The sequence below is a fragment of the Ranitomeya imitator genome, chromosome 3 (assembly GCF_032444005.1).
Source record: "Ranitomeya imitator isolate aRanImi1 chromosome 3, aRanImi1.pri, whole genome shotgun sequence".
NCBI lineage: Eukaryota > Metazoa > Chordata > Amphibia > Anura > Dendrobatidae > Ranitomeya > Ranitomeya imitator.
The window spans coordinates 358,689,287-358,714,228 of record NC_091284.1 but is presented as its reverse complement, the minus strand read 5'-3'; the positions used below and the strand labels follow the sequence as shown (position 1 = coordinate 358,714,228).

The 24,942-nt window shown below is 45.0% G+C and overlaps 1 protein-coding gene across 2 annotated transcripts in view; it reads right to left on the bottom strand.

Moving 5' to 3' along the window:
• STK40 (serine/threonine kinase 40) overlaps positions 1 to 24,942 on the bottom strand; it is a 59,332-nt gene that overhangs the window by 22,202 nt on the left and 12,188 nt on the right. The window contains exons 2-4 of one of the 2 annotated variants that reach the window (XM_069756881.1): positions 11,224 to 11,342; positions 9,070 to 9,155; positions 2,253 to 2,396 (exon numbers count right to left, since the gene is read on the bottom strand). In XM_069756881.1, coding sequence (XP_069612982.1) covers positions 2,253 to 2,396; positions 9,070 to 9,155; positions 11,224 to 11,335 — 342 coding nt within the window. In that variant the 5' untranslated portion in view covers positions 11,336 to 11,342. Of the gene's footprint in view, positions 1 to 2,252; positions 2,397 to 4,650; positions 4,766 to 9,069; positions 9,156 to 11,223; positions 11,343 to 24,942 lie in introns of those variants that run through there. The other variant, XM_069756883.1, reaches the window with a different exon arrangement.

The window sequence follows — 24,942 nt, the reverse complement described above, 5'->3', positions numbered from 1 at the left end:
GGTTCTCTTTTTGTCTGTTTTAAAGCAAGACATTTTTCCTTTTTTTTCCTCTTTAGTGTGACATTCAAGGAATCATAACCTTTCATATAGTTTTTCTTCTACAGTCATGTGGGGGATTTTTGTTTTTTTGGGGGGTGAGTTGTATTGGTCAGTGGCTTCAATAAGGGGTAAACAAGTTAAAGCTGAAATTATCTCTAAAAGGCTTAAAGTTAAAGATGATACATTTCCTTTGTATTCTAGGCACACAAAAAAAATGTATTTGTTTTTTCTTCATCTTTTACATTTTAAAAATTACAAAACGGAAAATGGGCTGACGTTTTGGCACCTTATATGGGTAGCACCTAGTAGCAGTCCCTTTTGAAAGCATCACAGCTTGTAAATGCTTTTTGAAGCTAGACAAGTGTCTAAATTCTTGTTTCAGAGATTGTCATCCATTCTCCTTAGGAAAATTCTTCTACTTCTGTGAGATTCCTGGGTCGTCTTGCATGCACCGCAATTTTGAGGTCTAGCAAAAGATTTTCAATGATGTTCAGATCAGGGGACTGTGAGGGCCATTGTAAAACCTTCAGCTTGTGCCTTTTGAGGTCGTCTATTGTAGATTATGAAGTGTTTAGAATCATTATCTATTTGTAGAAGCCATCCTCCTTTCAACTTTAGCTTTTTTTTCTTTTTTTTTTTTTTTTTACTACACACGGTGCTGTTTGCATCAAGAATGTGTTGAAATTTCATTGAATCCATTTTTCCCTCCACCGATGTTCCCTTTGCCATTGGCTGCAACAGAACCCCAAATCATGACTGAGCTACCCCCATGCTTAATTGTTGGCGAAACGTTCTTTTCCTGAAATTCTGTGCCCTTTTTTCTCCACACATACCTTTCATCATTGTAGCCAAAGAGTTCTATATTAACCTCAAAAGTTCTCACGCACCGGTGGTACCGTAATTGAGAGCACCGGAGCTGATAAGCTGATGAACTCCGGTGAACTCTCTCACGGCAGCTCAGTGATACACTGCAGGAGCGATTACCTCCTGTCAGTGTATCGCCAACAGCCAAGTAGAGCAGTCACATCTCCCGATGTGACTGTGCTACACGCGAGATAACCGTGGGCCACTCGGGATTACGTGGACTATGGCGGACAGGCGAGTATATGGTGGTTTATTATTTTTGATTTTTTATAGGACACAAGGGCATCGGGAATTGGGCGTTAAGGTGAGTTTGTTTTTTAGGTTACATTTTTTCTAGGATACAAGGGCTTCGGATGTTAGGTGAGTATAATGTGTATATTTGAATATGTAAGTAATTATTTTGTTTTTTTTGTGTGTGAGCACAGGCGCCAGCTGACGAGAGATGTCTCTCTTTAGCGGCTCTTGTCATCACGGTCCTCAGTGACAGCAGACGTAGGCTGATGGGAGGAGTAGTCTCATCAGCCCACACCTGCTGACCTGCAGTAAGCGTTTTACTGTGGGTCACAATTACAGCTGCAGGGTCACGCTGACATCTGGCAGCATGACCCTGCAGCGCTCTGACCGACAGTCTTACCAGCGGTAGCGTTACAGCCGATAAGAACCACCATGCCACTGACAGCATGGGAAACGCCATGGGAAGACTGTAAAACTGCAAACAAACTCAGCAAATATGCAAACATTTTTATACCTGTGTTTTTGCTGAGGATTTGGCGGACTCAATTGATGTCAATGTGTGTAAAACAACAAATTTGCACAAAGAATTGACATGCTGCAGAAAAAAAACGCACTGCAAATACGCAGAGGAAAATTACTGCTCATGTGCACAACACTTCAGGATTGTCATCGAATTAGCTTGCATAAGGATTCCATAGTGGTTTTGGCTCATTTCTGCACGCAAAACCCACTGCAAAAACGTACCTTGTGCACATAGCCTTAGACTGCAGCCATCAGCCTCCTTATCACATTGTCTGTCTGTCAATATTGGCATCGGCATATGAGGAGTTTTAGGGCGGTGATGGAAGCTAGTTCCAGTCCCAGCAGGAGTTTACCTGAGTATTACTGGAGATTTTTTCTTCTTTTGCAGGAAAAGATTAAAGCAACACAGACCGACGTGAAATTATGTTGAATGATAAAGTCTTCTGTTTATCAACCAAGTTTGGCAGAACAGTAAAAGCGCATCTTTTCCACTCTACAACTTGAGGATGAAGGGGTTGTCTCTTCTGAACAAAGAGCCACAGCTGATCAGCAGGCGACATTAATAGAGAAAGCATTATTCTCATTTATAGTACCTGAAAGAGGCCATGGTGATGGACCACTCCATCCTGGTTGTGCAGGAGAGATAGCAGGGAATATTCAGTATGTAGTAACATTTTGCCTTGTCTCTCCTCCTGAGTCTCTCCCGATTTGTCTGGTCTTTCTTCCAAACTCAGTATCTATATGATGCAGAAAATAGAACTTAAGGGGGAAGAAGTCGAAAGACAATAATAAGAGGTTACCTGAATTTTATTCTAGCTATAAAAAAAAGCAAACAAACATACATGACAATGCTTTGCAAAGTCAGAGCCTCCCACAGTCTCCCTGGTTTGTTTTTACAAGTATATGATAATTGTACAGCCAATGTGTAGTAGCCTCAGTGGTCAGAAGACATAATATTACCAACGCTCAAAAATGGAAGCCATGATGCTAGAGATGACAGCTTAGATGCGACTCATGCGACCACTGCAACCAAACACAGGGTGGGAATTGCCAGAGCCTTTACACTGGATTATTGAGGAATTGCTTTTACGTACCGGCATCCTGCTGCTAATGGTGGTCATGTGTGCCGATACTTAAGAGAAATGACTATTCTGAATATTAATTTCTCTTAAGTATCAGAACACGTGACCGCCGGCAGCAGCAGGAAGCAGGCGGTTGACAGTGCACACTACTGAAGAGCAATGAATACTCACTGCTCTCTGTGAAGAACGGTCCCGGTGAGTATTACGGCAGCTGTGCTCTGCTTCTGAGCAGCGAATTACATCCCTGCCATGCACTGCTTACAAGCATTAAGCTGCTGCTGGCACCGGAGCAGGACACGCGAGGGAGGCGAAGGAAGGCAAGTGTAATGGGTTTTTTTTTTTAATCTTTTCTGATGGGGCCATGCATACCAGGACCGGGATGGGACCAATAATACCAGAATAAGGATGGGACCATGCATACAAGTATAGGGATGGAACCATGCATACAAGTATAGGGATGAGGGCAATAATTTCTGCCAGGATAGGGATGTGTGGCCATGCATATCAGGATAGAGATGAGGGAGCCATGCATACCAGGATAGGGATGAGGGGACCATATTTACCATGACAGGGGATATTAAGTACAGAATTGACCACATTTTTTGCTTCAGGTTTTATTTTCTAATTTCCTCCTCCAATACCTAGGTGAGTCTTATGGTCCGCTGCGTCTTATAGTCTGAAAAATTACGGTATGTTTTTTTTCTTCAAATTGTCAGCTATCCATGTCAATTCTTTTAAAGGAAACGTTATAAAAACCTGCTGAACGTGGACACACAAAAGCCCTCATTATTCTAGGAATTATACTGTGATGTGGGGATTTAAAAGTTCCAGTTGAGAACTTTTAAAGGAGAATTTGTTTTTTTTCCAACTATTAAACCAAATCCAGGATACGCCAGTCACATATAAGACTGAATAAGACTGCAAATGCTCTGACACATCATACAAGTTCAAGAACTTCCAAGAAATAGGCAACACGTGCCAGTACAACCAGATGGGCGTACAACATGGTCCAGGTGGCCAAGCTAGAAATGAGGTATACTTGTCACACGGCTCTCTCCGATCAGTCTCTATACAAAAAATATGCTCAAATTCTCCCAACGTCTCTGCAACAGAGCTGAATTTTCTGATGCTGTGATCTTGTAAAACAACTAAATGGGCAGCGCTGGGGTCGTGGGTTCAAATCTCACCAAGAACAACACCTGCACGGAGTTTATATGTTCTCCCCGTGTTTGGGAGGGTTTCCTCCGGGTTGTCCTTCCTACACTTCCAAAGACATACTGATAGGGAATTTAAATTGTGGGCCCCATTGAAGACAGTGAAGATAATGTCGGTAAAGCACTGCGGAATATGATGGCACTATATAAGCAATACATAAATACAAACAGCACAAAGCAAAATATCCATGTAAGAAATGCAAGAGCCAGCTACTATGCAGCATGAATCAACAGCTAGATTCCCTGTAACATATCTTCTGGATGCAGTTTGTGTTAATTTCCTACAAGTACTCCACAACTTCAATCAAAACTATTCCCCCCATTGCAGGTTATTTTTAATCAGCAAACTTTCTGCGGTTCCCAATCCACCTAACAATAGCAATATAAATACCTCATCAAAACTAAATTAAGTGGTTTCTCAAAATTCAACACAAATTGTCATTTTTAATGACTACTTCAGTCTCAGAATTATTCAACCCCTTCATGACAAGTGTCTTTAGCCAGTAGTAGAGAACCCAAATGCTGTTGAAGCCTATTGCAAACATGATTGCTAGACCCCAGCTTTTGGCAAAAAGGAAAAGGGTACAAAAAGCTAGCATAGGCATTCAATATTCATATATACTGGGAGCACCTTCCTGAGGAGGCTGGTGGTCAAAAACCCTTGAATGACTGCAAAAGACCTACAAGATACATACCTCTACTACCCCAAATTACAAGAAACGTAGGCTCCAACGAGAGAGGGCGAGAAATTTTGCATGACTGTATGGAGAATGCATAGAAAACCTGTTTCGGAGGCCGGATTCATCATTTCACTTTCATCCATTTATCGCTGGAAGCGTTGCTTGGCGTTTTTTCGCCGGACAGAACGATTTCTCCGGCCACCAGAAAAATGTTTATAGACGGATCTAGCAAAAAACGGATGAAACGCGTGGCCATCAGGCGCTAATACAACTCTGTGAGAAAAAAAAAAAAGGAAGTTTTTTTTTTTTTTTAAAAAACTCGCCGAATTGTGCCTGACGGCAAAAACCTGATGTGTGAAAGTAGCCTAATGTGATAATTCTTCCCATCACATATAATCTCTCTCCATCTCATCTCAACGCTTTAGGCTATGTGCACACGTTGCTGAGTTGCCGCAGAAATTTCCGCATAAATTCCACAATTCCCTGTAAAACGCCTATGCAGCATCAATAGTAAAAATATATAATGTTAAAAATAATTAAAAAAAAAAAAAAAAATCGTGATAGTCTCACCTTCCGGCGCCCCCCGCAGCCTACCTGCTCCTCGCGATGCTCCCGGCAACTCCCTTTCCCAGCGATGCCTCACGACAATGACCCCAGATGACGTAACATCACGCGAGACTGCTACATCATCACAGGTCATTGTCGCCAGGCATCACTGGGAACAGGAGCTGCCGGGAGCATCGCTAAGGCCTGGGCTGGATCCGGGGGCCGCCAGAAGGGGAGTATATAATTATTTTTTATTTTAATTCTTTAAGGACCTGGAGGAGAGTCTCCTCTCCTCCACCCTGGGTACCATCCGCACATGATCCGCTTACTTTGTGCATGGTGGGCATAGCTCCATGCGGGAAGTAAGGGGATCAATGCATTACTATGTGTGCGGAATAGCCGCGATTCCGCACAAAGAATAAGCATGCTACATATTTTTCCGCGATGCGATTCCAATTCAATGGGGTGTCTTGTGTATGAGTTTTCGCAGCGAAAAAACACATACAATCCGCAACGTGTGCACATAGCTTTAATAACTCATAAGGAGACACTGGAATATTCCCACTAGAAAAGAGACTAAAGCCCATAAAAACAATATTTATGCACAGGTAGCAGTATTGGTGTGACCCTTCCATTCACAAAGGACATTCACTATTTTCCTTCCTCCAGTGGCCTCTTTCTCCCACTTGGTAAGTAAATTGGGAGCACGTACTCTTAAAGGAGGGCTAATTGTGATCCTACCGCACTCTCTGGTTTGCTATTGGTTTCGCGAGCTGAGCCCACTGTGACGTAGGTTTGGGGAATCCCGCTGTCTGAGATCTGATTGGATATTCCCTATCCAGTCAGATGAGACCGGTTGCAGCATGAAAATCCAAACATATTAGTGAACTGAATGCCATTCCCTATGACGAATGGGCCAAGATTCCGCAGGACCACTGCCAGAAACTGGCGTAGCTATGCAGGGAACAATGCCAGAAACTGGTGTCCACCTATGCATGACATAGTGCAGCAAGTTATAACAGCCATAGGGAGCTCCCTCTCCCATCATTCCCCGCTTTGCCTCTGACAGACACTGCCGCGCACTCATTGTGTGCTGACAGGAGCAGGAACTGGAAGCAGCGGGCACGAGGAGAGGTGAGAAGAGGGGGGAGGGTGCGCTGTATGCCATGAGGCTGCTCTGTATACTATGCGGGCAGTGCTGTATACTATGCGGGCTGTGCTGTATACTATGGGGGGTACATTATACATTATATTCTATGGGGGAGGCTGTGTTTTATACTATGGGGGGTGCATTATGTTCTATGGGGAAGGCTGTGTTATATACTGTGGGGGGCTGCATTATATTCTATGGGGGCTACATTATATACTATGGGGAGGTGGGCTACATTATATTCTATGGGGGGGCTGTATTAGATTTTATGAGGGAGGATTGCATCTTTGATGGGGCTACATTATATTCTATGGGGAGGTGGGCTGCATTATATTCTATGGGGGGCTGTATTATATTTATATTCTATGAGGGGTGATTGCATCATACTTTATGAGGGGGTTACATTATATTCTATGGGGGTTACATCATACTCTGTGGGGTGGCTGCAGTATACTGTATCGAGGACTATGGGGAATATATATTACTAGCTATTGAACCCGTTCTACGCCCGGGTGGCGAGCATTTATATTGGTATATGGTCTCCATCCTGGTATGTGCTGCTCCATCCTGCGTCCCCATCCTGTCATGTGCTGCTCCATCCTGCACCCCCATCCTGTCATGTGCTGCACCCATCCTGCGCCCCGATTCTGGCATGTGCTGCTCCATCCTGCGCCCCCATTCTGTCATGTGCTGCTCCCATCCTGCGCCTCCATTCTGTCATTTGCTGCTCCCATCCTGCGCCCCCATCCTGTTATGTGCTGCTCCCATCCTGCGCCCCCGTTCTGTCATGTGCTGCCCTATTCTGTCATGTGCTGCTCCCATCCTGCGCCCCCGTTCTGTCATGTGCTGCTCCCATCCTGCGCCCCCGTTCTGTCATGTGCTGCTCCCATCCTGCGCCCCCGTTCTGTCATGTGCTGCTCCCATCCTGTGCCACCGTTCTGTCATGTGCTGCTCCCATCCATATGCCCCATACGCTGCTCCATAAGATGCTCCATAGTATATGCCCCGTATCAGGTGGCGTAAGTAACAAATAGCTGTGGCATGAAGTGCCATAGCCTCCTGCTGGCGGAATCGGCGCCAGCGCAGTCCGCGCTTTCCGGAGCCATTTTCTTGAAGACACTGCATTCCGGCAGCAGGACCAAGAAAATGGCGGCGGAAAGGAATCAGGTGGCGCAAGTAACAAATTGCTGTGGCATGAAGCGCCACAGCTTCATGCCACAGCAATTTGTTACTTACGCTATTCCTTTCCGCCCATTTTCTTCGTCCTCCTGCTGCCGGAATCGGCGCCTGCGCAGTCTGCGCTTTCCGGCGCCATTTTCTTGAAGACACACCTGGGCAGTGTATTTTAATATATGGAGGACTATGAGGAGTGTATTATACTATATGGAGGACTATAGGGCACATTATATTATATGGAGGACTATGCGGTGTGCACATTATAATATACTGAGGACTATGAGGTGTATTATGCTAAACAAGTAAAATGCTGCATATTCATCGAGTGATTGGATTGTTTATGCCGGAACAGAAATCATTGTTCTCAGCAGAACATCGCCGGTTTAAACTGTAGATGTGCTGCTGGTAACATGATACTGTATGGTGATCTGTTATTGATCTATTAGTGATCATCCTGTTCCCATCATGCATTCTCAAATGGTGGAAAGAGGCCGGGAAACAAGCGCTGAACGATTTCAATATTGTCAATCACACTCCTTTAGCGGCCTGAACTCAGGGAATGTAAATACACTCAACATGCTTCTGTGTGATGTGCAATATGTTAGCATTTGAGGCCCCATTTTAAACCTTGCCTAGGGCCCCATTTTGCCTAAAACCGGCCCTTCCTGCAGGGTGGCTAATAATGAGGGCAAACTTGCCAGTTTATCCGGCTCCAGGGGGCCCCTGGACAGATTGCCATCATTTGGGATTGCAGCTCCGCTGCCTGCAAGAGAAGAAGGCAGTGGAACAGAGCTGCAATGAATGGATCCATCCTGCTTCCTGCCCATGCTATAACTGTCACACAGCAGCGGATGAATTACATCATTCAGTGCTGCGGCTGTGTGAGACAGGAAGCTGCCAGTGATGGTGCGGCTTCAGGATACCGCATGCAGAGGTGAGGCGTGTGTGCAGAGAGGTGAATCGTGGTGTGTGTGTGGGTGTGTGTGTGGGTGTGGGTGGGTGGGTGGGTGTGTGTGTGTGTGTGTGTGTGTGTGTGTGTGTGTGTGGGGCCGAAGGCAATGATTGGGTTGGTTAATGGAGAGGGCAATGATTGGGGCAGGAGGAAATGATGGTGGTAGTGGAAAGGACAATGATGGGGGTGGTGGGGAGGAGGCAATGATAGAGGTGGGGAGGAGGCAATGATAGAGGTGGTGGAATGGGCAATGATATGGTGTGGTGGGGGAGAAAGCAATAATGGAGGTGGTGAAGAGAGCAATCATGGGGGTGGGGGAGAGGGCAATAATGGGTTTAAGAACAGGGGGTGGTGGAGGAAGACATTATCATCAATTATTATGTCTAACACAGTCCCTTAGTATAAAGTGTACTCACTTATGTATAGCACAGTCCCTTAGCTTTGTCACCTTAAAAGGAGTGGGGCCCAGACACATTTCCTGCACAGGGGCCCCAAGCTGTCTGCGTCCACCCCTGGGTGAAGTATGAGCAACAGGAAGCAACCACAAGCAATCAGTTTGATATTTCAGAAGGTGGGCAGAAGTACCAACAAAAGTGGAATAAGCACTCACCTTAAGCTGATAGAAATCATCTGTGCCATCCTTCCGTGCCAAGCACTGCACAATACTGGGCACAGGAGAGTTGCCCAATCGTGGACCTTAATATACATAAAATTAAAGTAAATAAAAGGGGATGGATAAAATAAAGCTCAATATATTCATAACTTATTGAAAAAAATCTCTACACAAGACCACCTTGATCTATAAATGAATTTACTGTGATGTTTATGTGATGGATTTTCTTTATTTTCCATATACTTCAAGTATATGGTCTTCTCTTTATGCTTTAATGGTATATTAACAACAGTATTTTTTTTTCTTAATGTTTCTGTTAAGAATTCCTGAGGTCAGACAAAAAAACAAAACAGTAAGGGACATATTCGCTGCCTGTGAGTGTGCTGAAGGAACACACTGAAAGGAAAAATACTGATTGTAGAAGAACTAATGAGGCAATAAATTAAGAGTGGTATCTAAACATCCTCCAAGAGCAACATGGTGGTGAACAATGCTTTATCCAGCAAGATAGGGCACTTGTGACAAACACGACAGAAGTGAGAACTAAAAACCTTGGTGAACAAACTATTGACATGTTGGATCCATGACCTGGAAACTCCCTAGTTCTCAATCCATTTGAGAACCTCTGGTCAATCCTTAATAAGCGGGTGTGGAAACAAAGCCTCACTTAACCCTGCTGTTCTGTTCGTTTCCACTATACACTTGTACTGTCCGGTCATTTTTGACCGGACCTAATAAAATGCTGTTTTAGCTACTTAAAAAATGTGTTTGAATACCTGTTGCATTATTATACTGTATGTGAGCATGGTTGGTCATTATAAAAAATAAAAATACGTAAAAACCTCAATTTTATTTATTTTGTGCCTATAAAGGTTACAAGGGCTTATTGAATTCTGCACATAAATTACAAATTTGAGCTTAACTAACTAAAACAACAACTACTACAACAACTATAACTAAAATTAACTATAGTATAAAATTTAACTGCGTGCAAACATTTTGAAAAAAAATAGTAAAAATAATTAAAAAAAATTTTTCTTCAGAAAATCTTTACATAATTCTATTGTTTACATTCAGGACAACAATAATACACATGTCTGCCTAGTCCATTATGTCTGGCTTTCTATCTTCTCGATTGCTTATTGCATCATCATTGTGCATTGTACTCATAAGTATCACTGGTTTATTTTTTTTTTGGAACATAAGAAACCACTGTTGTGTCTTGAGTGAAATAAAACATGGAACTATGTACACCTCTTTTGCTGAGAGTACCTTGTGGAAGCTCAGGCTTGTTTGCACAGAACTGTACTGAAAGCCAATATGGTTTGTTTGGTTTTTTTTACAGTTGTACAGTTCCCGGTCAAAAATGACTGAATAGCATTTTAGCTAATTTTATGGTTTGCATGTGTAAATCTGCACCTAAAGCAACTATTTACTTCATAAACAATAGTAGATGCAATAAATAGCCTCAAAAGAAATTATAACATTTGTTTTACTCAAAAAATGGCTGAAATTAGCTAAAAATGCTATTCGGTCATTTTTGACCGGGAACAGTACAAGTGTAAAAAAAAAAAAAATGTGGCGCAAAAACTAAACCAGAAAAAAAAAAAAGGACCCTTAGAAAGAACCCCTCAAATTAGGAAAATAGAAGTAACCACAAGTTTCAGAACCGCATAATGAATTGTTTAAAAAATATCAAAGTTCAAAAACGGTCATTTTTGACCGAACAGTACAGCAGGGTTAAGCACCGATTAGACCAGAATGAGACGTCAGTCAGGACTTGGCCCAGAAGCTGATACCCAGCTGCCAGAGTGAATTTCACAAGACTTGAAAAATAAGAGTCAGCACTGTCAATATTGAGTCTATACATAAAATTGATGTATCTGTCAGCTTGTTAAAATGCATGAAAAGTTCATAATTGTAGTTCTGTAACCATAGAAACTTCTGACTAAAAGATCTAAAAACACTGAAGCAGAAAACTTTATGAAAGCCTGTCAGTGAGAAAACTTTTGCTTCTGACTATACATTAAATCTTTAGTATTTAGTAAAATGCTATACACTCAAAACCATTCATGAATCATCACACTACTTGGATTGCAAAATACATCCAAATACATGAAAGCTCTAAAACCCAAAGTCATTGGTACTCACCCAGGATGAATGGCCCAGCCCTCTTGGCATTACTTCCAGAGATACTGCTGCAAAGTGCCTTGGATCTGGCAGAGGTCTCCCCAGAATCCCTTTCAGATGCCCTTCTCTTCATCCTCTATCTGCAGAAGAAAAAAGCGTGAAGAGATGGATGTCTGGGGTGAACGGCTGCAGGCTCACTTACTCATATGCATGCCTTTTTCCCTGCAGAGCTTCTCCACCTACTGACTTTACAGTCAGTTCCTGAGCAGACAGATCTACATCTGCCTTCACAGACTGAGAAATGAACAGGTCAGCCACATCTACAAACATAAAATAGGTCAAATAGAATAACAGGAACATCGAAATCTGGCTAGCAATATTCTTCATGAATGAACTGCACAGGGCAACCAAGTCACAACCTCACTAGCCACTTCCCTGAAAATGGAAACCATCCACGTAGAAAACTATAATATACATACACACACACTGCAGTGGGGGGCTCACCACATTTCTCCATCATCTTCATGTAGATGTGGAATATCACTACAGACCACGCTGCAGAGTAGAAATGCTCGTCCCATCAGCGAAAATGATGACACTATTACATAACGCAGCAAATCATCAGGTTACCGAGAGAATTGAGCACAGGTCCCACATGTTGCATCATAGGAGCAGTACACCAAATAGTGATAAACTGACATTTCTACATTCTTACATGTCCCCAAAGGGTTTCTTCTATTCTGGGCAAGTGGAGACAGCAAGATTCTGTAACTAGACATGATTGCAAAAGATGAAAAAGACAAGTGACGGCATCCTGTTGTAAGGCCTGATGGCTTCAATGTATGGGCATTGTAATATCTGAGGTAGAGCCACAAGTCTAGGCCCAGCCCCGGGTTTCACAATGAACCAACGATGTCACAGGGATCTAAGATGGTGTTAGCTCCAGTCTGAAGGCACACGATCAGGCCGGGGATGTTGTTATTTACATGCCAAGATCTGCTTTTCTTATGCTACCTGAAAGAGGCTCGAGGCTGCTCATCAAGCTGGTAACAGAGAACACAACATGTCACCATGGTAAAGGGATTCTGTCAGGATCAACCCTCCTGAGCATGCAGGTCAACAGAAAGTTGAAAAAAAAATAATATATTGATATGTGCGATCCCTTCTCCTATGCCAGAGAAACCCACATTTTTAGTTAATATGTAAAGGAGCTGCTACAAGCTATGGGTGGGACATAGATTTCCTAAAGAATATACCTCCAGAGCTTATTATAAATGAAAGGGGACATTACCAGTATGAGACATGTAGATTAGAAGAGCAGACTGACATACGCTAGACCTCATCTTCACCCGCCTCTGTTCCTTATCTAATCTCACAACCTCTCCCTTCCCCCTATCTGACCACCATCTACTCACCTTCTCATCCTTGTCCTCCTCACCTGCACCCCCATGTCCAACCATTACTACATCCTCGCAGAAACCTCGCACATCTAGACATTCACAGACTCTCAGACTCTCTCCTACCCCTGTCCTCCATATCTTCACTCCACGACACGGACAGCGCCACCGCGTTCTATAACTCCACTCTCACATCAGCCATAGACTCAGTCACCCCTCTCATGCATGGCACAGTGCGACAAACCAATAGGCAGCCTTGGCATAAGCTCACAGAAAAACTTCGACAAGCATCCAGGGTTGCGGAGCGGCGTTGGAAGAAAACACGCCTGCCAGACGACTTCATGGCTTTCAAACAAGCTACAATTGACTTCAAATTAGCCCTCACCTCCGCTAAACAGACCTATTTCACTAACCTTGTATCTTCACTATCCTACAACCCAAAACAACTATTCAGCACATTTACCTCCCTCCTCCGCCCACCACTGCCACCTCCAACTCCCCTCATCTCTTCAGAGGACTTTGCCACCTTCTTCAAAAACAAGATCGACCAAACAAGGCAAACCCTAACTGTTCCACCACCCCAACCACTCCATATACCAGACCTCTGCCCTTCCCTAATAACCTCCCTCTCCAACATCACTGAAGGAGAGCTTACTCGCCTCTTTTCCAAATCGCACCTCGCCACCTGTGCACTTCACCCCATCCCCTCCCATCTGCTCCCCAACCTCACTAACATGCTCATTCCAGCCCTAACCCATCTCTTCAACCTATCGCTATCTTCTGGTACCTTCCCCTCGGCCTTCAAACATGCCACCATCACACCCATCCTCAAAAAAACTAACCTTGACCCAACTGCTATGCCCAGTTACTGCCCCATATCACTGCTCCCATTTGCTTCAAAACTCCATGAGCAGCATGTCCATGCTCAAATTTCCTCCCACCTCTCATCTAACTCTCTCCTTGACAACCTCCAATCTGGCTTCCGCCCCCACCACTCCACCGAAACTGCCCTGACAAAAATTACTAATGACTTACTCACAGCCAAAGCTAACAGACAGTTCTCCATCCTCCTCCTTCTTGACCTGTCCTCTGCTTTCGACAGTCGATCACTGCCTACTGCTACAGATTCTTTCTTCCCTAGGCATCAAAGACCTTGTCCTGTCCTGGATTGCCTCATACCTTTCCGACTGCACATTTAGCGTTTCCCACTCCCACACCACCGTCTCATCCCGCCCTCTCTCTGTTGGAGTCCCTCAAGGCTCTGTCCTAGGGCCTCTACTTTTTTCCATCGTTACTCTTGGCCTAGGGCGACTCAAAGTCCCACGGCTTCCAGTACCACCTGCATGCGGACGACACTCAGATCTACCTCTCTGGCCCAGATGTCACCTCTCTGCTGTCCAGAATCCCGAAGTGTGTCAGCCATATCCTCCTCCTTCACCTCTCGCTTCCTAAAACTCAACGTAGACAAAACCGAACTCATCAACTTTCCCCCATCTCACGTATCCCCCCTATCTGACCTATCTATTATGGTAAACGGCATCACGCTCTCTCCCGCACCTGAAATCCACTGCCTCGGGGTAACTCTCGACTCTGCCCTGTCCTTCAAACCGCACGTCCAAACTCTTGCCACCTCCAACTTAAAAATATTGCCAGAATCCGTTCCTTCCTCAGCGCACAATCTACCAAAACTCTTGTGCATGCCCTCATCATCTCCCTCCCCGACTACTGCAACACCCTCCTCTGTGGCCTCCCCACTAACTCTCTTGCACCACTCCAGTTTGTCCTCAACTCTGCTGCCCGGCTAATCCACCTCTCTCCTCGCTACTCGCCTGCTTCTCCCCTCTGCAAATCCCCCCACTGGCTCCCAATTCCCCAACAAATCCAGTTCAAACTACTAACACTGATCTACAAAGCCATCCACAACCTGTCCCCTCCCTATATCTCTGAACTAATCTCGCAATATCTTCCCTCACGTAATCTTCGATCCTCCCAAGACCTCCTACTCTCCTCCACATTTATTCGTTCCTCACACAACCGCCTCCAAGATTTCTCCCGAATATCCCCCATCCTCTGGAATTCCATGCCTCAACACGTTCGACTATCCACCACCCTTGGCTCCTTCAGATGGAACCTGAAAACCCATCTCTTCAAGAAAGCCTACAGCCTGCAATAACCATTCTGCCGCCTCGCCATCACCAGAGCCGCCGCCTGGCCCCTACCTTCTGCCTCTTCCCCACTATCCCATAGAATGTAAGTCCGCAAGGACAGGGTCCTCTCCCCTCTGTACCAGTCTGTCACTGTAAACGATATCTATAACTCTGTATTTAACCCCTTTCTCATGTACAGCACCATGGAATTAATGGTGCTATATAAATAAATAATAACAATAAAGCAGACAGTCGGCCATTATATGTTGCTAAATAAGAAAAGGATAGGTACAACAACAACAAAAAAAAAAATCAATATACCGTAATCTTCAAGCTGTATTCATATTGGTTACAACATTAAAATCCATATTCTAGTGGTTGAAAACATCTCTGACAAGTTTATGACACTAGCTGCACCCTTAAGGTACCGTCACACTAAGCGACGCTGCAGCGATACCGACAACGATCCGGATCGCTGCAGCGTCGCTGTTTGGTCGCTGGAGAGCTGTCACACAGACAGCTCTCCAGCGACCAACGATGCCGGTAACCAGGGTAAACATCGGGTTACTAAGCGCAGTTACTAAGTATTGGCACCCTTCGAAAAATCATGTGATGCTTCTCTAATTTGTGTAATTAACAGCACCTGTAACTTACCTGTGGCACCTAACAGGTGTTGGCAATAACTAAATCACACTTCCAGCCAGTTGACATGGATTAAAGTTGACTCAACCGCTGTTCTGTGCCCTTGTGTGTACTACATTGAGCATGGAGAAAAGAAAGAAGACCAAAGAACTGTCTGAGGACTTGAGAAACCAAATTGTGAGGAAGCATGAGCAATCTCAAGGCTACAAGTCCATCTCCAAAGACCAGAATGTTCCTGTGTCTACCGTGCGCAGTGTCATCAAGAAGTTTAAAGCCCATGGCACTGTGGCTAACCTCCCTAGATGTGGACGGAAAAGAAAAATTGACAAGAGATTTCAACGCAAGATTGTGCGGATGTTGGATAAAGAACCTCGACTAACATCCAAACAAGTTCAAGCTGCAGTCCGAGGGTACAACAGTGTCAACCCGTACTATCCGTCGGTGTCTGAATGAAAAGGGACTGTATGGTAGGAGAACCGGGAAGACCCCACTTCTTACCCAGAGACATAAAAAAAGCCAGGCTGGAGTTTGCCAAAACTTACCTGAAAAAGCCTAAAACGTTTTAGAAGAATGTTCTCTGGTCAGAGGAGTCAAAAGTAGAGCTTTTTGGGCAAAAGCATCAACATAGAGTTTACAGTAGAAAAAAAAGAGGCATTCAAAAAAAAGAACACAGTCCCTACAGTCAAACATGGCGGAGGTTCCCTGATGTTTTGGGGTTGCTTTGCTGCCTCTGGCACTGGACTGCTTGACCGTGTGCATGGTATTATGAAGTAGGGCCCAGTGTGAGAAAGCTGGGTCTCCCTCAGAGGTCACGAGTCTTCCAGCAGGACAATGACCCAAAACACACTTCAAAAAGCACTATAAAAATGATAATTACTTACAGGTAATTTGATTTTCCAGAACCATGACAGCACCGCACGTGAGAGATGGCATCCGCTCCCAGGAATAGGAAACCTGTAGAAGAGATATAAGAATGAGGCGGCCCCTCTCTCCTCAGTTTGTTTCAGAGTATGGAAGATGACCGCTTTGTTAGTACACAGTTATGTGTCATATTTACATTGTACAACCTTTCGTTAGTTTCTATCTATACACATCTCCTTACATACATATTTACTTATGTATCTTTTTTTTTTTTTTCGTGAGTCACACAACCATCACCAAGATAGGGCGGGAATTAATGCGGTGCTGTCATGGTTCTGGAAAATCAAATTACCCGTAAGTAATTATCATTTTTTCCCTTCACCATGACAGCACCGCACGTGAGAGGAAGAAATAGAAGACTCCTAGGGTGGGACAACAGCAGATAACACCTTTCTCCCAAAAGACAAGTATGATAGACCTAAGTCTAGCCTATAATGTCGGAAGAAGGTAGAGGGCGAGGACCATACTGCCGCTCTACAAATCTGTTCCACCGAGGCGCTTGCCCTTTCCGCCCAGGATGTGGCAATAGCACGCGTGGAGTGGGCCGTAACACCCTGTGGGGGAACTTGAGCAGAAGAGGAATATGAAAGTGAGATAGCCGTACGTAACCACCGTGCAATAGTTGCCTTTGAGGCCTTTTTTCCCCTGTTTGTCCCCTGGAAGGTGACAAAAGGGGCTGATGACTGACGCCAAGATTTTGTGGCTTCTATGTATTGAAGCAGGCATCGTCTGACATCGAGACAATGGAAGGTTTGCTCTCCCTGGGATTTTGGTTGGGGACAGAATGAGGGCAGAATAATTTCCTGGTCTCTATGAAATTTTGAGTTGACCTTCGGAAGGAAGGCCGGGTCGGTTTTGATAACCACTGTCATCATGGAAGGTAGTGTAAGGAGGGTTCACCGACATAGCTTGTAGCTCACAGGTACGACGGGCTGAAGTTAAGGCAACCAGGAGGACCGTTTTTAGGGTCAAGGATTTTATTGATATAGAATCAAGAGGCTCAAAAGGGGAAACTGTTAGAGCATTTAAAACTAAATTTAAATCCCAGGGAGCCACCTTAGGTAATAATTTTGAGGGTCTGGATGTAAAAGAGGCTCGGATGAACCTATAGACCTAAGGGTGGTCAGCAAGTTTATGATCAAACAGCGCACCCGGGGCGGAGACTTGCACTTTTAAGGTGCTAGTAGACAGACCCCTTCCCAACCCTTTTTGGAGAAATTCAAGAATTTCTTTTACCGGGACTTGCTGACTCATTTCGGACAATTGCCGCCCCGAGAAATCTAGGAACTTTTGTCAGATTTTTTGGTATTTCTCTAAGGTGACTTTTTTCCTGCTGGCGAGCAATGTGGTCACCTAAGGGTTTGAGAATCCTTTTGCTAACAGAAGTCCCCTCTCAAGTTCCAGGCGGTGAGATGTAGCCTGTGTACTTGGGGATGTTGAACTGGTCCCTGGTGTAGGAGATCCGGGGCATCCGGAAAGATCCACGGGTCCGAGATAGACATGCATCTGAGTGAACCATGCCCTTTTCGGCCAAAAGGGAGCTATGAGGATCACTCGTGCCTTGTCTTCCCGAATTTTTCTGAGGACTGTCGGGATTAAGGGTATTGGGGGAAATGCGTATGCTAGATGGAAGTTCCACCGATATAGAAACGCGTCTACCCCCTCCGGGTGTTCTCTTGGGTTCAGAGAATAGAACTTCTTCACCTTCCGATTTCCTTTTGTGGCGAACAAGTCTATCTCTGGAACGCCCCAGCTGGCACATATTTTCCCAAACACTCGCTGGTTCAGGGACCACTCCCCTTGATGTAACGTGTGACGGCTTAAGAAGTCGGCTACCTGATTCTCTGACCCTTTTAAGTATGTTCCGGTTAGTGAAAGAAGATTGTTTTCGGCCCATATAAAAAGTTCTTTGGCTTCTGCCATAAGGGATGGTGACCTTGTGCCCCCTTGGCGATTTATATAGGCTATCGTTGTGTTGTTGTCTGACAACACCACAACATGTCTTCTTCGAATCCTTTCCCCTATATGAAGAAGTGCTAGCCTTACCGCAGACAATTCCTTTAGATTGGAGGACGCTGTTATCATTGGGCCCCCCCATTGACCCTGTAGGACCTGATCCTCTAAGTGTGCTCCCCATCCCCATGGACTCGCATCGGTAGTAACGACTACTGGATCCTGTACTGACCAGCGTTGCTTAAATTTTCTGTTTTCAGCCACCATTCTAGTGAGTTCTGAACCCTTGGAGATAAGATGAATCTTCCGATTTAGATTGTATGGATTCCTCTATTGTTCGGCTAGTATCTGCCATTGTAACATGTGTGGCTTTGTGCCCACCGTGTTGCTGGAATTGTTGCCGTTAGGACTCCTAAGAGCGACATTGCATTCCTTAGAGAGATAGTCCGTTGTAGCTGGAACAATTGTATTTTCTGTTGAATAGAATGAATTTTCCTCTGTGGGAGGACACACTCCTGCTTGACTGAATCTAATAAGATTCCGAGGAATTCTTGAGTCTGTGTTGGGATAAGTCTTGATTTTTTCAGGTTTATCATCCATCCTAATCTGGTCAGTACCTCCAGTACTCTTGCGACCGCTTTCTCGCAATTTTCTTTGTTGTTTCTATTACCAAAAAATCGTCCAAATATGGTACCAACATTATGTCTTCTTTCCTGATGAAAGATGCCACTTTGGAAATAATTTTTGTGAATATACGGGGCGCTATGGCTACCCCAAAGGGAAGACACTGATACTGTAGATGGACGGGGGTTTTTGCAAGGTTTACCACTAATCTCAGATATTGTTGGTGTTGGACAGCGATTGGCACATGGTAGTAAGCATCTGTGAGATCGATCACTGCCATGTAACAGTTTGGGTCGAGTACTTTGACTGCGGTTCTTAAGGTCTCTATTTTGAATTTGTCTATTTGAATATAATGGTTTAGGGCCTTTAGGTTGAATATTACTCTCAGCGAGCCGTCCGGTTTTGGCGTTAGAAATAAGGTGCTGTAGAATCCTTTCCCCATCTCTTGATGAGGTACTTTTACTAACACCTCCTTTTCCATGAGGAGATGAATTTCTCTCTAGTGTGGCCTGATTTTTCCCGCCACTTGGGTCATTTTTACACGATTTGGTGGGAGGCTGGAGAACTTGAGTCTTAGACCCTCTGACAATAAGTTGGTTACCCATTGAGAAGCCGGGAGTGCTGCCCAGTGGTGTAGAAACCGCCGGAGTCTTCCCCCCACCGGAATGCTGGCGTCATTGATGTCTGGGATTAGGCTTGGGAGGAGGCTTGTTGAAAAGAAATCCCTTTTCTCTTCGGTCTCTCCAGGGTCTGCCTCGACTAGGCCTGTCATCTGATCGGCCGCGGGTCCCTCTATATCCAGATCCACGAAAGGACGAACGAGAGGTTTCCCATCGGCGCCTGGGAAAGGAAGGAGGTGGAAACCGCTTTTTCTTGTCCGATGCCTTCTCAAGGATCTCGTCCAGAGCCTTGCCAAAAAGGTATTGCCCTTCAAAGGGTACCCCGCAGAGTTTGACCTTCGATTGAAAGTCAGCTGACCAATTTTTTAGCCAAAATGCTCTATGTCCTGAATTGGATAAAGCACATGCACGTGCGGCACTCCTAACAGAATCTGTTGAGGCATCCGCCAGGAACCTCGCGGCGCCCTGTAGAGAGGGCAATGCTTCCAGAAGTCTCTCTCTCGGGCATTTGTTTTGGATTTGGTCACTTAACTCCTCTAACCACTTGACCATAGCCCGTGCCGTGCAAGTGACAGCCACCCCGGGTTTAAATGACCATGTCGCTGTTTCCCAAGCCGACTTTAGAAAAGCATCTGCTTTCTTGTCGAGGGGGTCTTTTAGGGCTCCCATGTCCTCGAATGGTAACGCCACCCCTTTAGAGGTGCTTGCGATGGCTGCATCTAGCTTAGGTGCCTTATCCCACTTCTCACAGACCTCCTCATCAAAGGGGTATTTGCGTTTTAAAGCCTGAGGGATGGACATCTTTTTATTAGGCTTTTTCCACTCATGTTTTATTAAATTGACTATATTATCATGGAAGGGAAAATTTTTTCGCTTTTTCTCCTCCAAATTACTAAACATGGTGTCTTGGATTGTCCACGGTTCCTTAAGGGTCTCTACTCCCATAGTCGTTCTGACGAGTTTGAGCAGCTTTCCAATATCTTCTGACTGAAAATAAGGGTGACCATACTCCTCGTCTGAGGAGTCTAAATCTGAGGCATCAGAGGGGGTTAAGGCTCCCGGCTCATCCCCTGAATCTAGGTCCGACCCTTGCTCACTTGTTGGGGGAGGGCGGGTTTCCTTTGCCGTATGATGTTTCAACTGCTCCTTAACCGTAGATTTAACTTCCTCCCGTATAATTGATTTCATATATTGTAATAAGGAAGAAGATTCCTCCGCAACCGTTTTATCAATACAGGGTTGGCAGATTTTCTTGCTGTATAGCCTGGGGAGTGTTTCTTTACATAGTGGAGAGACCCTATTTTTCTGTTTGGAGGTGGCTTTCTTTCCCTAAAAAAAACATAGTGTACAGGGTATCAGTGTGTGTGGTTTGCCTTACAAAGGCACTCACCCCTCCAGGACCCCAGATACCGCGGCAGCTTGAGTGTCCTCAGACATTCTGGGCGCAGGCATCAGCAGCGTCTCTGGATCCATCGCTGGTTTGGTCATCTTCAGGCATTTGCTTGAAGTGCAGGACCAGCGACTCCTCTTGCCGCTTCTATTATATAGAAAGAGCGGTGTGCGCGCCTCTGGAACAGCTTCCACCCGGAAGTGTCCAGCACACCGGCTCCTTCGGCGTGTGACGTCACTTCCTGCGCGACCGGAAGCCGTCATCCTTCACTTCAGCGCCAGCGTCAGTGAGGGACACGCCCCCTTATCCCCGGACCAGCCTCCTGCACAGAGCGGTCTCCGGGGAGTCCAGCGAGGGGGAAGGAAGGCGCGGACCTAGCAGCCTCTTCACCGGACAGCACCGCACGCGATGCCGCCGAGTATGGCTGGCCCCCCCGCGGACCTCGGCCTCCGGACCGGAATCATCAGAGGGGGATCCCTCCGGAGGTAGGAGCTCTGCGACAGGCGTCCACCTGCAGGAACAGGAAACCAAAACTGAGGAGAGAGGGGCCGCCCCATTCTTATATCTCTGCTACAGGTTTCCTGTTCCTGGGGGTGGATGCCATCTCTCACGTGCGGTGCTGTCATGGTGAAGGGAAAATTGGTTTGAGAGAAAGCACTGGAGACTTCTAAGGCGGCCAGCAATGAGTCCAGACCTGAATGCCATAGAACACCTGTGGAGAGATCTAAAAATGGCAGTTTGGAGAAGGCACCCTTCAAATATCAGGGACCTGGAGCAGTTTGCCAAAGAAAAATGGTCTAAAATTCCAGCAGAGCATTGTAAGAAACTCATTGATTGTTACCGGAAGCAGTTGGTCGCAGTTATTTTGGCTAAAGGTTGTACAACCAAGTATTAGGCTGAGGGTGCCAATACTTTCGTCTGGCCCATTTTTGGAGTTTTGTGTGAAATGATCAATGTTTTGCTTTTTGCTTCATGCTCTTATGTGTTTTTTCATTTAAGACAAATTAAATGAAGATAATACCAAAGAATTTGTGTTTGCAATCATTTTCAGGAAGAAACTGAGTATTATCTGACAGAATTGCAGGGGTGTCAATACTTTTGGCCATGACTGTAGAAGTGTATGGATGAGCATATAAGCGATTGGTGTAGGGACAGCATGCAGTCTTCACTTTATAGAGAGCAATCCAAAAACTGGGCACTACCAATGTGTATTTTGTTTTGTTTTTTTGAACACCTGCTACTGTGAAAAGTAGAATAGGCATTATGTGTTTACATAGTAGAAGCATCTCCTACCCCAAGAATGGGGTTTAATTTGCTAATTCGCTAATCGTTCATGTCCCAATTGCTGGGATCTCAAGGATCCCGAGTTTTCCTCACGGTGCTAGAAGGGATCTTACCGAGGTCACGGCAGTTCAGCTCGGCTTACAATGCAGCCTCAGTGACCGGAGGTAACCACAATGACGTCACCGCCGGCCGGTCACCGATACTGCGCTCGCAGCAGTTCAGTCACCAGTGGTTCTCAACCTGGACGGTCGCATCTTGGCTCTGTCCTTGTTGAAAACGATTTATACCCCAGACATGGATTATGGCATGGGACAGAACGACGGAGATGTGAGGATATTGTTTTTTTTATTTTGATTTTATTACAGGAGACGAGGGATTCAGTGGAATTAGGCGTTAGGTGAGTATAATTTTATTTGTTGTTTTTAAGTAAAAATTGAAGTGTGTTTTGTTTTATTTCAAATAAAATACTTTATTCTGGTTATGCCTTTATTTACCACATAACTATAGGATTAGTAATGGATATGTGTCTTATAGACGCCTCTCCATTACTAAGCCATGGGCTTGATGTCACCTGACAATACAAAGGTGACATCAACCCCATAAATATGAACCCCACTTGCTGTTACAGGGCAAGTGGGAAGGGTCAGGCAAAGTGCCAGAATTGGCGCATCTTATAGATGCACCTTTTCTGGGCAGCTGCGGGCTGCTATTTTTAGGCTGAGGGGAGCAATATCCATGGCCCCTTACCAGCCTGAGAATACCAGCCCCCAGCTGTCTGCTTTAGCAAGACTGGTTTTCAAAAATGAGGGAGACCCCATGCCGTTTTTTTAAATTATGTATTTAACTAATTAAAAAATACGGTGTGGGGACCCCTCTATTCTTGATAACCAGGTTTGCTGAAGCTGACAGCTGAGGGTTGCAGCCCCCAGCTGTGAGTTTTGCCTGGTTGGTTATCAAAACTACAGGGAAACCCACGCAGGTTTTTTTTTTTTTATAATTATTTACAGCATAGGAGCAGCTGATGAATAATCCCATCCGCCGCTCCTGCTCTCGCTGTTATTAGTGGCAGCAGGTGTCGGCTGATGGGAGTTGTAGTCCCATCCGCTGACACCAGTGACAGGAGGTAAACTTAATACCTCCGATCATAGCTAAGCGCTCACGTTGTCTTGACAGCGTAGGAACCGCAGCTCTCTGTCCGGTTGGAAATTATTTCACCGCCGATCAGAAGCTGTGTTTGCATGACAGCGTACCAAACGCTGGATGTTCAGGACCCCCATTCAATTGAATGGGGTCCAGGTACTCTTCTGGTACCTGGAACCCCCAACTTTTTGTAACTGTTAGGCTGAACCCGGGGGGCTGGCTTGCGTAAGGAGCAAAAAAACAAAATAAAATCCTGACCTATGACCCATTGGAAGAAGTTTTAAAATGCACAGAGTGTCAAGTAAATTAAAAAAAAACACAATCAGTAACATAGATACAATTCTATGGGTTTTTTTTTCCATGTTAAGTCAAGGTGAATCTTATCAGAGTATCCTGTTAATAATAATAATAAAAAAAAAAAAAAACACAACAACGATACAGGGTAATTTCAAAAAGACAAAGACTACACCACACTAAAGCTGGCTCAGGTATTCCCATTACTCAACCGCCTGCCCACAATACTTTCCTAATCTATGTTGCACATAATGTCATTTGCTGGCAACAGGACTGGGTGATTTGATAACTTTGCTGTCAGTCAAGACGAGCTAAAGATCTAAAAGTACGTTTCTGGTTAAAAAGACTTTAAATAATCAGAGACCTATAGACAGACAAGATATAAGGAAGACATTAACAGGCTATGAAATATATATATATATAATCGTCTAAGGTCCACTTCTATCTGTCACGGAAATCACGTGTCGCTAATTGGTCGCGCCCAGCCGGCCGCGACCAATCAGCGACAGGCACAGTCCGGCCGCGAATTGGCCCCTCCATACTCCCCTCCAGTCAGCACCCACATAGCGTTTTAGCAGTCCGTTAAACAGACTGCGTTACACCGCGGCATAACACGGTGTAACGCAGTCCGTTAACGCTGCCATTAACCCTGTAAGTGTGACCAACTTTTTACTATTGATGCTGCCTATGCACCATCAATAGTAAAAACATATAATGTTAAAAATAATAATAATAATAATAAAAAAAAAAAAATTATATTCTTACCTTCCGGTGTCCGCGGCAGCCTTTCCCGCTCCCAAGAATGCATTGGGGCAATGATCCAGGATGACGTAGCGGTCTCGCGAGACCGCTACATCATCACGGGTTATTGCCGCAAGGCATTACTGGGAATGGAGCATCGCGAGGAGCATCGCTAAATGCCTGGGCTGGATCTGGGGGCTGCCAGAAGTATATAACTATTTTTTATTTTAAGTTTTTTTTTTTTTTTTTTTTTTTTAAACAGGCATATGGTGCTATATACTGCGTGGGCTGTGCTATATACTACGTGGGCTATGCTATATACTACGTGGGCTGTGCTATATACTACGTGGGCCGTGCTATATACTACGTGGGCTGTGAGAGTCTTTCGCCCGGGACCCTCAAAAACCTGGAGCAGGCCCTGGCTTCACTGATTGATTGTTAGCAGCCGGCCACGAACAATCAGCGACAGACGCAGTCTGGCCGCGAATTGAACCACGCTTCGCTAATTGGTAGCGCCCGGCCGGCCAAATCCCGTGTATTCATTGCATTATTCTGAAATCTTCATAAATAAACTACATACATATTCT